Source organism: Clinocottus analis, unplaced genomic scaffold (assembly GCF_023055335.1).
Source record: "Clinocottus analis isolate CAN_PGR_092001 unplaced genomic scaffold, fCliAna1.0.p SCAF_1, whole genome shotgun sequence".
Lineage (NCBI taxonomy): Eukaryota > Metazoa > Chordata > Actinopteri > Perciformes > Cottidae > Clinocottus > Clinocottus analis.
Window position 1 is genome coordinate 9,675,687 of NW_027175820.1, and position 14,659 is coordinate 9,690,345.

General features: G+C 43.7%; 1 protein-coding gene across 2 annotated transcripts in view; it reads right to left on the reverse strand.

Annotated features, from left to right (window-relative positions):
- The window catches only part of pcdh17 (protocadherin 17), a 55,762-nt gene extending 44,521 nt beyond the window's left edge, over positions 1 to 11,241 (reverse strand). The window contains exons 1-2 of one of the 2 annotated variants that reach the window (XM_068579623.1): positions 10,488 to 11,241; positions 7,106 to 9,695 (exon numbers count right to left, since the gene is read on the reverse strand). In XM_068579623.1, the coding sequence (XP_068435724.1) occupies positions 7,106 to 9,391 (2,286 nt within the window). In that variant the 5' untranslated portion in view covers positions 9,392 to 9,695; positions 10,488 to 11,241. Of the gene's footprint in view, positions 1 to 6,895; positions 9,696 to 10,487 lie in introns of both variants that reach the window. The other variant, XM_068579622.1, reaches the window with a different exon arrangement.
- Between the last annotated feature and the right edge of the window lie 3,418 nt (positions 11,242 to 14,659).

A 14,659-nucleotide genomic window follows, 5' to 3' on the forward strand; every position in this document is an offset into this window, starting at 1 on the left:
GGTGGCATCTCTCCTATTAGATTGGCGGATTTTCTCACACACACATACACAAACATACACTGGCAGGATTACAGTGTTTCGAAGAATTCTTCTCAAATTGCCAAAACAAACTGTTGTTTTCTGGATTAGGCAACTGCAATGTACTCTAGTGGTTGTATGGGGGAAGAGAAGCACATTTAAAAGCCGCTTTGTTTTGACATGTAGTTCGGTGGAATAAGAGGAAATTACATTGTATTCATGGTATATCCCTCCAATCAATTAATCACATTACTGAGGAAGCTAAAGAAGTGCTGAACTGGAGAAGGCAAGGACAAGGAGAGAGAGACTCGGGGAGAAAGGGATAAATCATTTCTCTTATACTAATGAGATAGAAGGTGAGAACAGATTCACATAACTCATTCTTTGAGCAGCGTGTTGTTTCTACAGCACATGCCTAGGGGGCACAGTGAAGGAAGATGTGGCAGAAATAAAAGCTCTCTCAGGTTGGACTGGAGCCAAGGCACAGCAGAGCGAGTTCCACTTTGTTTGACTTTGAAAGTGTTTGATTTACAGCAAGGAGACCCAGCTGCTGGCGGTTTAAAGAATACATCGCCATGCCATGTACGCCGATGTGGCCCTCTGTGTGCTGCACATCTCAGTGCACATTACTGTGAGGCCACTCCCACACACACACACGCAAACACACAGTATATATACACCCATCTATTGCTGCAGCTCCGGTCCCCTGCTGCTCCAAACGTTCGGTCTAAAAGACCCCAGGAGGGATCTAAAGGCCCCTCAGGGGCAGGCGGACCCTACAGGGAAGCCAATTCTAATCTGAAAGAGCCAGTGAGACCGGTGCTTCACAGCACAGCTGGAGTGCAGGTGCGTGTGCGTGTGCATGTGCATGCACCCGTGCACAGACAAGGCAGCAGAATCTTAGATCCCTCCGCTGTGAAGGTTATGTTTTGTTCTCTTGTTTTTGTGACCTCTGTGGATGCTAGGTTGCCTCCTTTTGCCTGAGCTGTGTGAGCACAATGGCAGCAGCACCAAGGTAAATACTTCAGAATGTAGCAGGGGCATGAACAGATTTTTTTGACACAATCCTCTTTTTTCTCTGCAAAATGTCATCTGCGTATGGAAAGAATTTATATGAAGGAGAAAACGCCCAACAGTAATAGGATTGGGTGAGAAAATGCTCAGGTTCATTTTGTGTAGGCGTGCACTTGAAATGCAACAGAAATTTGGACAACGAGTAACATCAGTGGGGTCAAGAAAACAAGAAACACTGTCGCGCAAACAGCCGCACAGAAGACAAATGACTGGCAAAGTACAGAAATCATGCTCCCGAGAGCCGTGTTAGAACAGAATTGAAAAGTAATTACAAAGTCTGATAGGCCATGATCTGAAACCACTTTGAATGCCAGTCTGTCTACGGGAGCTAAAGCAAGCTTAACAATGGCACTCGCTGCTCAACAAGTTGACACGACGGCATCGGCATGACATGATATTTTGAAGCTCTGGTGTGAGTGAATTATTGCAAAATTGCAATCATCCACTGCCCAGCCATCACAAACTGACACATGCACACACAAACGTGCAATAACTCGTCTACTGACAATCTAGTAGTGTGCCCATGCCATCTCCAATAGGCTGCTTCTTATTTAACGGAGGAAATTAGTTTAATTTGTCCGGACAATCTGGAAAGCATCACAGAAGTCAACTTCACATTTCCTGTCTCTTTTACTGCTCTAGGGAAAAAAAAGTCTGTTTTCCTGTATTGCCAGAATGGGAGGTCTGTAAAAAAATAATATAATTTGGTCGCAGACGTAAGTGTTGTGTCCAAATGAAGGCACAACAGCTGGCTGAAAAGACCTCTAGTAGCTGGGCAATATGAGCACTGTAATGTATACATACATATTTGTCTTGTCTATTTATCTTTATTTTGACCCTAACAGATTTTTTTATAAGTCACTGGGCATATATATATATATATATATATATATATATATATATATATATATATATATATATATATATATATACTGTTACTTAAGTTACTGGGCATATATATATATATATATATATATATATATATATATATATATATATATATATATACACATACATATGTATAATATTATTTTGCAGTGTTAGTTTGATTTTTGAGAACTTGCAATAAATAAAACATTCACTTCCACAGCTGCCCGCCCCCCATCTCAAACACATTTTCACAGTACTCGTAGTTTGTTTCTGCCAATGAACTAATAATTGTGTAAATCTTTGAAGAATTTCCAGTCTGGCTCCGTTGAATGTTTTCCATGGAAACAGTGACCAAAGAAAACATGAAAAGTGAGGGTATGGATGACATTAACATATCACTGGGGTTTATTCCTACCAGAGCAGATTTCTGCCATTTTTTCGTTTTCCAAAACTTGAAAATGTCAATGTGGAAAGAGGAGGAGAATGGTCTCCTTGACATTAGTACAGTCATGCTCCCTTTCTCTCATGCTGCATCAAAGCACAAACAGACCCCGGGAAAGTAAATGAGTACTCAAATGCTGCTCATATTAGAAAGTAGGTAGCTTCTGTTCCCCCCCCCCTCCACTCCATCCCCCCGCACCCCCCCCCTCGCCAAATGTTCACAAATGTGTAGCGAGAGACCTCTGATGTTTATCGTGACATCTTCCGCTTCCCTTTGATTTGTTAAACGCTATGATTTATTAATGAAGGAGGATGCAAATATAGCTGCTGTTTTGTGCTGCGAGTTACACTTCTGCCTCGGCTTTAAGACGCGCTGACGCATCTGTACTTAAACAAGCCCCTCTGCAAACTAAAATACCGCTAATGAACCAAACATTCATCGACAGAATTTCGATATTTCGGTTGAATCGGGTTGACAACATTCTGTGGTCTGACTGCACCTCCTCTCAGTTCTTTCCATCATGTGAGCTGGCTCGGAGATGAAGACGAGTAGAACAGCATTAATCATTCAGAATGTCAGCATGTAGTGTTATGTACAGTACCAACAGCTTTATCTGTGTGAATTTGAAGATACACCCTAAGGAGTTGATCATTATTATTCTTGTATGTGTGTTATGTACTGGCCTGCTCAAGTAAAACACATCTAGCTTCGTGGCCCAGGACAGCTCAACTGGGGGACAAAAGGACGCAAATCACTAATGGCTACTTGAATCGTCTCTCATACCTATAAATGACTGTTGAGACTGATTTTGCTGAGCTTCTCAATCCAGCATCAGTATTACAGGTTTACCAAACTCATTCAATAGAAGGCTCCAGAGGAAAGCAGTTATCTAAAGATGAAGGGAGAGGGAGAGAAATGAAATAAAGAGCGCTTTCCTATTCATTGCCTCAGTGGCTACTGAAGTGTGGGAGCAATTTCAATACAATATACAGCGGAGGCTTTGATAAGACTTGTCGGTGGAATCCTTAAAAACAACCCATGCCCGGTTACGTGTGTGTGTGTGTGTGTGTGTGCGCGTGTGGGCGCGCGTGTGAGTGTGTCTTGGAGGAAGGGTGTTTCAAGGTTCGGACAAATGCAAGATTGTCCCGCTCATAAAAGAGAGGGGCTCTGTCACGGAGCCTGCCAGCTAAAGGCTTAAATCACATGCCTGGAATACACAATGATGTCACACCCACACACACACACAATCTCTCTAAATTATGCAGAGTATGACCATTCCTGGAAGCACCTATTCTCAACATCTGCTGCAGCTACATTGTTGGCATGCACATGCTCAACCTAAACAGATCAAAAGGAGTAAACATTTTACGTCCTAAATTGCATCCGCACCACTTAAATGACCAAGGTCACGGCTATTAATGGCTTTTTTTCCCAGCATTCTTGAAATTCACTTAATATGATGCGGCTGTCCTTTTATGAATTCAAAGACGTTGCTTCATTTAGAAAATTGTTCCGAGGGAAACTCGTTTCTACATCACGGATAAGTTGTCTCCCGGTAAATTCAGTGATTGTCATTCGAAGTCTTTCGAACAAGGTGTCATGCAGGCAAAGCCAGAAAAGTATTCTATATTTCACGTGATTGTCACGTATTAATGCCTGACATGTTTCATTAGAGGCGCAGCAGGCTCCCGACCAAGTGACAAGTCAGCAGTGACGCGAGCCCCTTTTCTCCTTGACACCCTGATCTCAGTGCTACCCCACAAAAGGCAGAATGCCGCCACCTAAAGGCGGCTTTTATAGCCGTTCCCCCTTTGCTTCTGTACCACCTGCACCTTACTAACATCGATGGCCTCCCACCGAGACAGCGGTTTAATGAAGGTTGCATGGTGAGTCAAATTACAGCACTCAAAACTTATCGAAACAAATCAATATAATGAATGATGGACCATTTAAAAGTAATACACGGGAGTCTTTGACTTTTTGGGAACAATGAGGGCAGCGCCTTTGAAAAAAAAAGTGGGGAGAAAAGCAACAGAGCAAACTTAAGAACCAGTCGGTGGGCACAGCCTGGCACAGCTGCTGGAACTAAACATAATGTGGGACAACATCCTAAAATGGATTCAAGACAGTGGGCGCAGGCTCGCTCTTTGGAGCAATTTACTGAAATCCCTTCTTCCTGAGCACAGAGGAATTTTGCAGCAGATTGGTTTTAACCTTGATTCCACACTAAGTAATTCCCTTCAACGCCTTAAGCGGAATTAGGCGTCATTACGTATCATCCATCTCCTTATCCCAGGAATTCTCTTTAGAGATGAAATGAAGCTGTCCACCGGGCCGGGCGCGAGCACGGCGGTGACAATGATGAGGCCAGCAGAGCTCTGCTTATATGGTCATATTATTCCCTTCTCCCAGCTAGAGACCAAGCCCAGACTGTTCACCAGTGCACCACTATAAAACATAATTAGAGGCCAGCAGCAGTGTGGAGAGAGTCTGGGAGTTGCAGGCAGGCACAGTAGCCCTACTAGATGCAGATGAAGACAGCAGCACGAAGGTGCCCTTGTGAGACCAACTGGGCAGCCAAAATGCACTCCCCCTTTATCCATCTCTTTATTTATTTTTCCTATTCAGCCTCTCCTCCCGTGGCAACTGTAGTGACAGATGGGCTGAGAGGCCTTGGAATCGATGGACGGGGAATTCTGTCTTTGTTTCCTGACATTTTTCCCATAGCCACTCTCCTCTGACTCAGGTTACTTACTGTCCACATGAACGGAGATAGGAGGCAAAAGCACGGGCGGGGGGAGGAAAGTGATACGCCTCTGTTCAGATTCTGAGGAAACTTAATGCCTCAGGCCATCTCCCTCTACACAGGTTTCCGTTGAATAATACAATAGAGCACCCTGCACGCCTGATGTGTCAAGGAGTCCCTCTGTAAACAAGACACTAAGGGACATGTTGTTGCCACTCTTGCTTGTTTTCTCTTTGACAGTCTGAATGGAGTGTGAAAAGTAAGTGCACAAAATGGATGTGGAACAGCCTCGCGCAGCATTATTCATCACCACTGCATTAGCAGTGAAACAGCCGGCAGAATGGACCAGCAATTAATTTTTCCCTCTGATTATGAAGCCTTAACGGTCTCTGTGCTGACCCTTAACCTATGCTCCTAATAGAAGCAGGGTGGAGACTGAGAGTGGGAACAACAGACAGTGGCCTTTCTCCCTGGTGGGAACACGTCACATCTGATCACGGTCATCGTCACATCCAGCGCAAATAGTGGGATGGAGCAGAGAGCCTAATGGAGAGACTAATAGTTTCGGCCTATTGGGATGGAACGAAAAGAAATGCCATTTTCCAATCGTGATGCAGAACCTAATGATACATTAAAAAAAAATCTGTTTCGTGTTTCTATTGAATTACAGTCAGAACATATATATTTATTTGTGAACAATAGGTAAACACCCGCTGCTCATTATCCCCAGTGAACCACAACACTGTCTTAAGCAGACCTTAATCCTCGTCTGACACGACAGACTTTTAATGGGCTTAAGGCCAAAGACACAGAGAAGTTATTGGTAACGGTAAAGGCTTATAGACCCAAGTACTCCACTCAAAGACACATGAAGTAGCTGTGAAAATGAGTACAATCTGCAAATCTCCGGGATTCATAATGAACAGAATTAACCACGAGGAGCTATAGAATGCGATGATGAAAATAGTTTGATCGGTGGCTCGGTACAGTAAACACGCATCTGTCACCATTTGTGTATTTGTCTTTGTTTTTATACTGTATATATACACACTACAACCTGCCTGTATACTTGTATGTATGTATGTATTTATATATATACACACACACACGTGCACGCACACACACGCACACAAGTATGCAGACAGGTGGTAGTGCTGTTTCAATGTACCACATAGTTTAACTTTGTGGGAACATGTTTAATATTTGAGCTTTGGGCATTTGATATTAGCAGTAGCTAAAAAAAAAACTGCAATACATTGCATTGGGAAAATGGTTAACATTAAATAAAATAAAAAATGTATATTCATGTAGGCTGTCTTTTTTAATGGAGCTTAAAGTGTAATTGGTCTGAAAAAAAAGAGGAAAGAAAACGTAACTGATTATAACTCAGCCAAGAGCTAAACTCTTTATTCCACAAGACTGAAACGACAGTGATTGAGTGATTAATGAAAAATGTCTACATGAAAACTGATTTCAAAAGCCTGCCGTGACATATTTTAAGCAAAACTGATTTGTGTGGATGTCACTGGCTCTGTTCTATGAGAGCACCAGAATGATGGTTTAATCCGTCTAATACTCACCCCTCCCTCCCTTCTTTTCCCTGTATGCTCTTGCGCCTCTCTGTCTGTCCTAAACTCCCTTTTCTTTCATTTTACGACACAAGGCACAAAAATTGGAGCTTTCTAAGGGTTGTGACGTGGAAATGGTGGCATAACGGTGAAGGAGAGGAGTGCAATTTATCTTACCTGTATGATGGACATGCGGTTAGTAGGTGTGTCTGTAGTGCTGGTGACTGGGCCTGTGAAGCTGGTGTGGCATCCCACGTGGCCTTGGGGCACGCTGAGGTTATTGGCAGTGGGCTTGAGGTACATGACCTCTGACCTTGGTGAGCTGAGTGGCAGGCGTGTCTGGTAGTCAAAGTACATGGGAGAGGTGGCCAAGGAAGGGCTGCTTACCACATTCATCACATTCATGGCATCCCGCTCCTCCACCTCGCTCTGCACCAGCATGATGTCGTTCTTGTTAATCTTCTTCTTCTTCCCTTTCCCGAGCTGAGGGTGTGAGTACTCAGCAATTCGACAATTATAGGTACGGATCTCCTTGTTTTCTCGCTTGCACTTGATCGCTATGGTCACCATAGCTGCCAGGAGCATGATGGATATGATGCTGAGAGTTACAATAAGAGGCAGGGACATATCCCAGTTCTGATTGTCCTTTGTGCGTGGCAGCCCGTCTGGAGGACGTCCGTTGGACGCCTTGACGATGAGCCTGGCGGCGGCAGTGAGTGTCGGCTTGCCGTGGTCAGATACTCGGATGATCAGCTCCACAATGGGGTTCACGTCGTCCCAGAATGGGTGGGCTGTTCGCACCTCCCCGGTCACTGGATCAATCTCAAACAGGTGCTCCTCGTTGCCATCAGAGATCTCATATGTGAGCCTCCCACTCTCGCCATAGTCATTATCCACCGCCCTCACCGTGGTGACAATGTAGCCGACGCCAACGTTGCGCGGCACATGGATTTCAGCTGTGTCGTTTAAGAGCAGCGGCAGAACTATAACTGGGATGTTGTCATTGACATCCAGAACACTGATGCGCACTGTCGCATTGCTCTCCAGGTGTGGAGAGCCTGCATCTCTCGCAAGAACCTTGAAGTCAAAATATTTGATTTGCTCATAGTTAAACGATCTCACTGCATAGATGGCTCCGTTGGCAGCGTTCACATTAACGTAGGTGTTGACATCACCCCCACTCACATTGGAGTTGACTATGCTGTAGTACACCGTGCCGTTCTGGCCGAGGTCCGGATCATGTGCCAGAACTGAACCGAGGTACTCCCCAGGGATGTTGTTCTCAGGTATTTGAAGAAGGTAAACTGACTTGGTAAAGCGAGGAACGTTGTCATTCTCATCCAGAATCTTCACCGTGAAGGATTTTGTGGAGTTTAGAGGAGGAATGCCGTTGTCTTTGGCCACGATGGTGACATTGTACTCATCCTGCACCTCTCTGTCTAAGGGTCTGTCTGTCACCACTGTATAGAAGTTATCATAATTCTCCTCAAGTTTAAAAGGGACATTACCCAATACTCTGCACTGAAGCTGCCCATTCCTGCCCGAGTCCTTGTCTGTGACACGGACCAGAGCAATGACAGTGCCTGGAGGTGCTGCCTCGCTGATAGCCCCCTGTCTCACAGACACAAAGCCTATAGACGGCCAGTTATCATTCCTGTCCAGCACTTTAACAGTGACTTTACAATGACCTGGGATTGGATTGGGACCTAGATCCTTTGCCTGGATGTCAATCTCGATAACGGGGCTCTCTTCGTAGTCAATTTCACCCTGAATCTTTATGACCCCCGTTCTGGAATCTATGGAAAAGAGCTCCCGGATTCTCTCTGGGGCATAGCCACTAAAAGAATAGACTACTTGTCCATTGTTGCCCTCATCAGGATCCGTGGCGTTTAAATCGATCAACACTTTACCAGGAGGTGAGTTTTCAGGAATTTCCACGACGTACGAAGGCAGGTCGAACACGGGGCTGTTATCATTGGAATCGATCACTTTAACATTTATCTGCATGGTACCTGAACGGGGATATTCACCCCCATCTGTGGCTGACAAGATAAGGGTGTGATGGTTTCGTTCTTCTCGGTCCAATGGCCGTTGAATAACTAATTCCGGGAATTTAGTCCCGTCCCCGCGGGACTTTACCTCCAAGGAAAAGAGATTGTAGTCATCGCGTGTTATTTGATAGGTTTTCAAGCCGTTCTCCCCTGCATCTGGGTCATGCGCGCTGGTCAGGGGAAAGCGTGTCCCTGGCACTGCGTTTTCGGAAATGTCAATATCAATCTGATCCGAGGGGAAGGCGGGCGAGTTGTCGTTAATGTCCTGAATATCTATTTTGATCATGCAGATCTCCTTGTCGTTGGCAAACACCTCCATGGAGAGCTGGCACTTGGGGTTTCTCTTACACAAGGTCTCCCTGTCGATGCGCTGCTTTGTGTACAGCAGCCCGCTTGTGGGGTCCACATCCATTAGATGCGGAGCGGAGTTCTCCAGCACCCTGAAGTTGGCTTTCTTACCCTGTCCTCCCGACCCAACCTGTTCGATTCCGAGTCTTGCATCTTTGGCAATGTTCCCAATCACTGTGCCCGGACCTTGCTCCTCCGGGACAGAGTAATTCAAGTTTTTCAATGTCAGGGCTTGAGCCCATAACAGGAGGAAAAAGAAAATAGAAAGATACATCCCCACCCCGTAAAAGTCGCTATAATCTGTGTTGCCTTTACGCTTCCTTGGACCTGTTGATATTTTGTTCAAATTTGGTGTTTCTGTTAATCGAGATCAAATAAAGAGTTCTGTTCATCATGCGAGGCCTTGGCATTTGTCTTTGTGGATTGTCTTTGCTGTCTCTCTCTTCCTCTGCCTCTTCTAGCAATCTGTGGCGCTGAAAACCTAATTTATATTCAGCTGAGCGCTCAGACTCATCTGAGCAATAAACGTGATCCAGTCTCCAAACAGAATAGTCATTGTAAGAGTTCAGTCATGCCACCTAAGAAGAAAAACAGAAAAAAATATATATATGTGTTATAACATAAGTGTAAATTAGTCACCTAAATAAAAACAGACTTAAAAAAAAAGGTACACCAACCATACTGCAAGTCAGAAATCAGATCCACCGCTGAGCCAAAAATGAAACAGTGCTCATGTGTAATTCATCTCCACAATTATGGGGGAAGCTTGTCAATTAGTTAACCTTGGGAAGACACTCTGCGCAGCACAGATCAGGGAATTAATGATTCCCCTTGTAGCTCATTCACAACATGTATCATTACAGAGCGAATGCAGTTTTTAAATCCATCTCTGATGTGCAATGCACGACCTGACCCTGGCTTGATGACGGCACATCAGGAGAATGCCGACTGAAAACGTAATAGGGCAACTTAAATAATGTGCTCACACTGCGGGCGAACGACTGAAGACGGCCTGTTGTGGCGGCTATTTGAATAAGTGCGAATAAAATGAGCCTCTTACACGCATTAACAAATCCGCATAATCCGGATATTTACAATGAGCCTTGTGGAAAAAAAAAAACGCAAATGAGCTGCCAGCATCTCAGCACAGCCGTGTAATTCTCCCCATTGATGCCCTCTGTCTCTCTCTCCTCTCTCTCTCTCTCTCTCCCTCTCGCTGCAAGATTCAACGGTCCTTGGAAGAAGCTGTTGCTTCCGCATGCACCGGGGATGGATGTGGAGTAACAGCCGATTGGAAATGAGCGTCAGACGAGGCTTCGCCATAAACTAAATTGCGCAGCACAAAGACACTTAATTGACAGGGAACTTACCAAAAGAAACCGCTGTATGCCACTATAGTCCGAAAAGGTACAACGTCAACTGTCAAAAAGCCAAACAGTCAGTTGCAGCAGGGTTCAGGGAGAGTTTCATCCCCCGACCCACTTCAGTGGGCTACCGCCCGTCTCCTCTTCCCCGTCTCCGTGCGGAAGGAAACGCGACGCGCCTCCGCTGCACACGCAGGCTACAGTGCGGCGCAGTGGAAAGAAGAAGAAGAAGAAGAAGAAGAAGAAAAAAAAAAAAAGCAAAGAAAAAAAAAAGTGCTCCAGAAAAGTATGACTGTAATGTCAATGAGCTGAAGTCCTCTCCGCTTGTCTGATTAGGATGCAGCGGCTCGCCTTTCGCCTGCAGTGAGTCACCGTTCTTCCGAAAAAAAGGGAAATTGTACTCTGAGGAGTAGAAGAAGAAGAAGAAGAAGAAGGAAAAAGACACAAATCCAGATGTGTAGTAAGGTAGATCCAAAGTGGATATTTGGAAAGGCGGACAGTGTTCTGTTTAAATTCTAGCCCGTCCCGAAACACCGCTGGGTGAGTGACTCCCGGAGTGGCGTGGTGTCCTTGTCCGCGGTCCCCGTCAAAAGTCCCCGCTGAGGACGTGGTCAGCAGCGGTGCCGCGTTCAGGCGCAAGTCGGTCTGCAGCTGTCAGGGAGCGGGGGGGGAAAAAAAAGGGTGATTTTCTTCAATATATACACGCGCAGTCGTCACTTAGTATTGCATGCACGTAGCACAGCCCTAAGCACACAGAACGCTTCCTCTCACTGACTGAAGTCCGGACACCGCATGGTGCATTAAACATTGTCGCTGCTCCTCCCGGCAGCCAATGGATTTGAAGAGGTGGGATGAGAAGGAGGGATTCAAACGCCGCTTTGGGTACAGACTACAAATGATTGGTGGCTCGCAGTTCACCGGTGGTGCATCTGTGTTTTTTCAAATATCACACTTCATTGTTGTTTACAATAAAGGGGGGAGAGAGAAAAAAAACGTGCGTTGGGGCAGCTTTGACAGAGACTTATAGGGTCCGGGCTGAAGAGGTTTGAAATTTCGGTTAGGTCATTTATCCAAGACAGACGGCGTGGTTTGAATTCAACGGAAATGATTTCATTTCGGTTAACCGACATGAAAAGGTGTGCCTTTTTTTATTCCTGACTTCATTCAACTGCATTCAGGGCAGATGCGGAATGATGAAGCAAAAGAGGAACACATATTATAAGAGAATTGTTAGATATATAATTGTAATTAATTAGGAATAGTACAGTTCTGGGATATTGTGTGTGGTTTTTGTGTGCCACATGTTACTCCAGTTGCCAGTGTCCTTTATTTAGAGTTTGTGTTTGGAAACTTGATGATGGAAACTTTCAGAGCGGATTATTGATTCGAAGTGACAAAGACATCGCTCCTTGTCGTTTTCAGTCATATACTTTCACAAAGCTTGAAAATTACATTTCATGCTGTCTCTCATAGTTCTCGAACAAAAACATTAAATACAATAAAACGCATTCAAAAGCACAGTTAAAACACTTATGATAGAAAAGTACTTGGCAATCGATTAATAATAATGAGACAAACATTACTGATTTAGCTTCACATTGGTCAGACTTTAAAAGTTTTTCTTTGTGTTATGTTTGAGCAAATTAAACATATTTTTTGTTTGTTTTTGAACTACTTATCTGACAAATCAAGGACTTTGGGGACATCATCTTGGAGTTGTAATGAGCGATAACAAAAAAAACTGACACAATTAATTGAGAATATATGTGAAATAGATTATTAAATAATAAAAGTTATCATTAACCGCATAGGGAAACACAGTGGACAGATTGCCAGTGCATCAAGGTGGAAACAGTAATGAAAGTGTTCTTATCATCTCCCTGTGTTAGAATAGTGCTAATCACTGAGGCACCATGCCACCCGTATTTAAATCATTTAGCAAAATAAATCATAACTCATCCTGTCAGATGACGGCCCTTTAGTCATCTTTTGACTTGGAGAGTTTAATGATGCCCTTCATTTGGTATTGCTATTCCAACATGTCAGCTTTGTGCGGTATAATCGTGTAGTCTATCCGTGTATAAACATCGGTCCCAACCTCTTTGACTTTCCCTCTGACCTTTGTCTCTGACAGGAGGGAATGACACCACTGTCAGAACCATTCGTTAGTCAGGAAGCGACCGCAGCTCATTATTAAACAGCAGGTTTGATGTACCAATGTCAGGATGATGATAACTGATGAAGGTAAATGTCACATCACTGTCTCTATCTGCATACGGTGTGTGCGTGTGTGTGTGTGTGTGTGTGTGTGTGTGTGTGTGTGTGTGTGTGTGTGTGTGTGTCTGTGGGTGTCTTCTCATCTGTGTGTGTGTGTTTATTCAAATATTCTGAATATTTTGGTCACAAAATATACCTTCCTCTGAAGCCTCCAGGTCATGTAGGTGTTTCTCATAGAGCCTGGGACAAAATGCTGATTAGCAATGAGATAGATGTTATAAAAGAATATATGATAATACAAAGTAATTGCTCTTGAATGAAGTTTAATTATCTATTATCCTCAAAATCCCATTGCGCCTAAGAAAAATTATAATAATTTGTCAAAATAATATGTTCGCCAACTACAGAAGGCTATACCACTGAGCTTAAACATTGCCTGGAAAGCCACCTGCCTTGATGAAATGTCACCAGTGCTGCCGGAGATAAACCCAGCCATTAGCAGCTTTCTTCATTAGCCCAATTAAAAGGCCCTCAGGAAATGCATTGACAAAAAGCGTATTTGGAATGGGCTGCTCTGAACAGTTGCATTAAACACGATTTCGTAAATTAAATTTAAATCTAACGGCAATGGCCTTTTCTTCAGGTGGTAATAAGAGAGAGAAAGCTTCTCCCTGCCTACGCTATTTAACCCATTTTTTAATTCTCTTTTCCTCCCTTTCCTTTCAGATTCTACCTCTTCCCTCGAGCAATAAAAATGTGTTACACTGTGAGAAGAAATTTAAGCCGTGAAGACGGACCGCGTGAAGTCTGAGTGTGAGCTTTTGCTCTATACCTCTGTCGGGGAAAAAAAAAAAAATCTGTTTTGATTTTTTTTTTACACATGGAGAGTTTTATTCCAGCAGAAAACTGTCACTTTCTTCATAGATACTTTTTACCTGCCTGTTGTTTGTCTCTCACATACATCGTTCCATCTTGCCGTCTGAATCTGTGCCTTTGTTCTTCTTTACACTGTTCAACTCTTCGCTGTGTTGGAGGGAGGGAGGAGGAGGGGGAGTAGCGCCTCATTGTTTACCTCACTTTGCTGTGGTTCAGCAGGGAAAACACAGTTTGAGTAACTCTTTGTCTATGATAGTATGAAAGCTAGGACAGCGGCACTGATGATATTCTTAAGTAGATGTGTCTCTTTCATTTTTCAAAGACATAAGCCCTCTGTACTGTTCATTAGTTACAGCATCCATGTATAACGCCATCCGACTGCACTATTAATATTAATGCATGCTCCTACAGGTGACCTGCGTATGACACGCTTTACTGAAAGTTCAAACCACATTTGACCTTTTATACTGTACATTTTTACATGATAATGCTTGAGCGTCTGAAAGAGAAGGTTGAAGTTGTAGCTTCTTCCTATTTAATGCCAAACCATAGAGTTCAAAAGATTTGTAAAAAAGCTTCAAATGCACTTGCAGTTTCATTTCAGTTCCTCTTTCACACTCTGTTGCTTGCTTTTTAGAGTTTATTCTCACTGTCTTTGCTGCCTCTCTCCTTTTTCGCTTTTCCAGTAGTAAATAAATGTTTCAGTATGCTTCAAATAAACAAAAAGTCTTGCCACGTGCATCTAAAGACCACACTCAGAAGTAGGGTGCCATCTCTGTCTGTCTGCCATCACACATGAATCTGAAAATGTGGATAATGACACACACACTTGCTTCTCTCCTCCAAGGCATTCATGGTGCCACAGACGTAGTTGTGGAAGGAATGAAAAAAGAGAGCTTGATACAAAAGCGCTTTGTTTGAGATCTTTAATCTTTATGAATGTAATTTACACATCAGTAAAAGCAAATCAAAATGGTCATTCCTGCTCATAGAATCCAAACAGTGTCTATCACAACCAAGTCAAAGAAAACAGTTGAAAAGTCAAGTCAGATGTAGCAGCATTGATCCATTCAGATGGGCTGCCA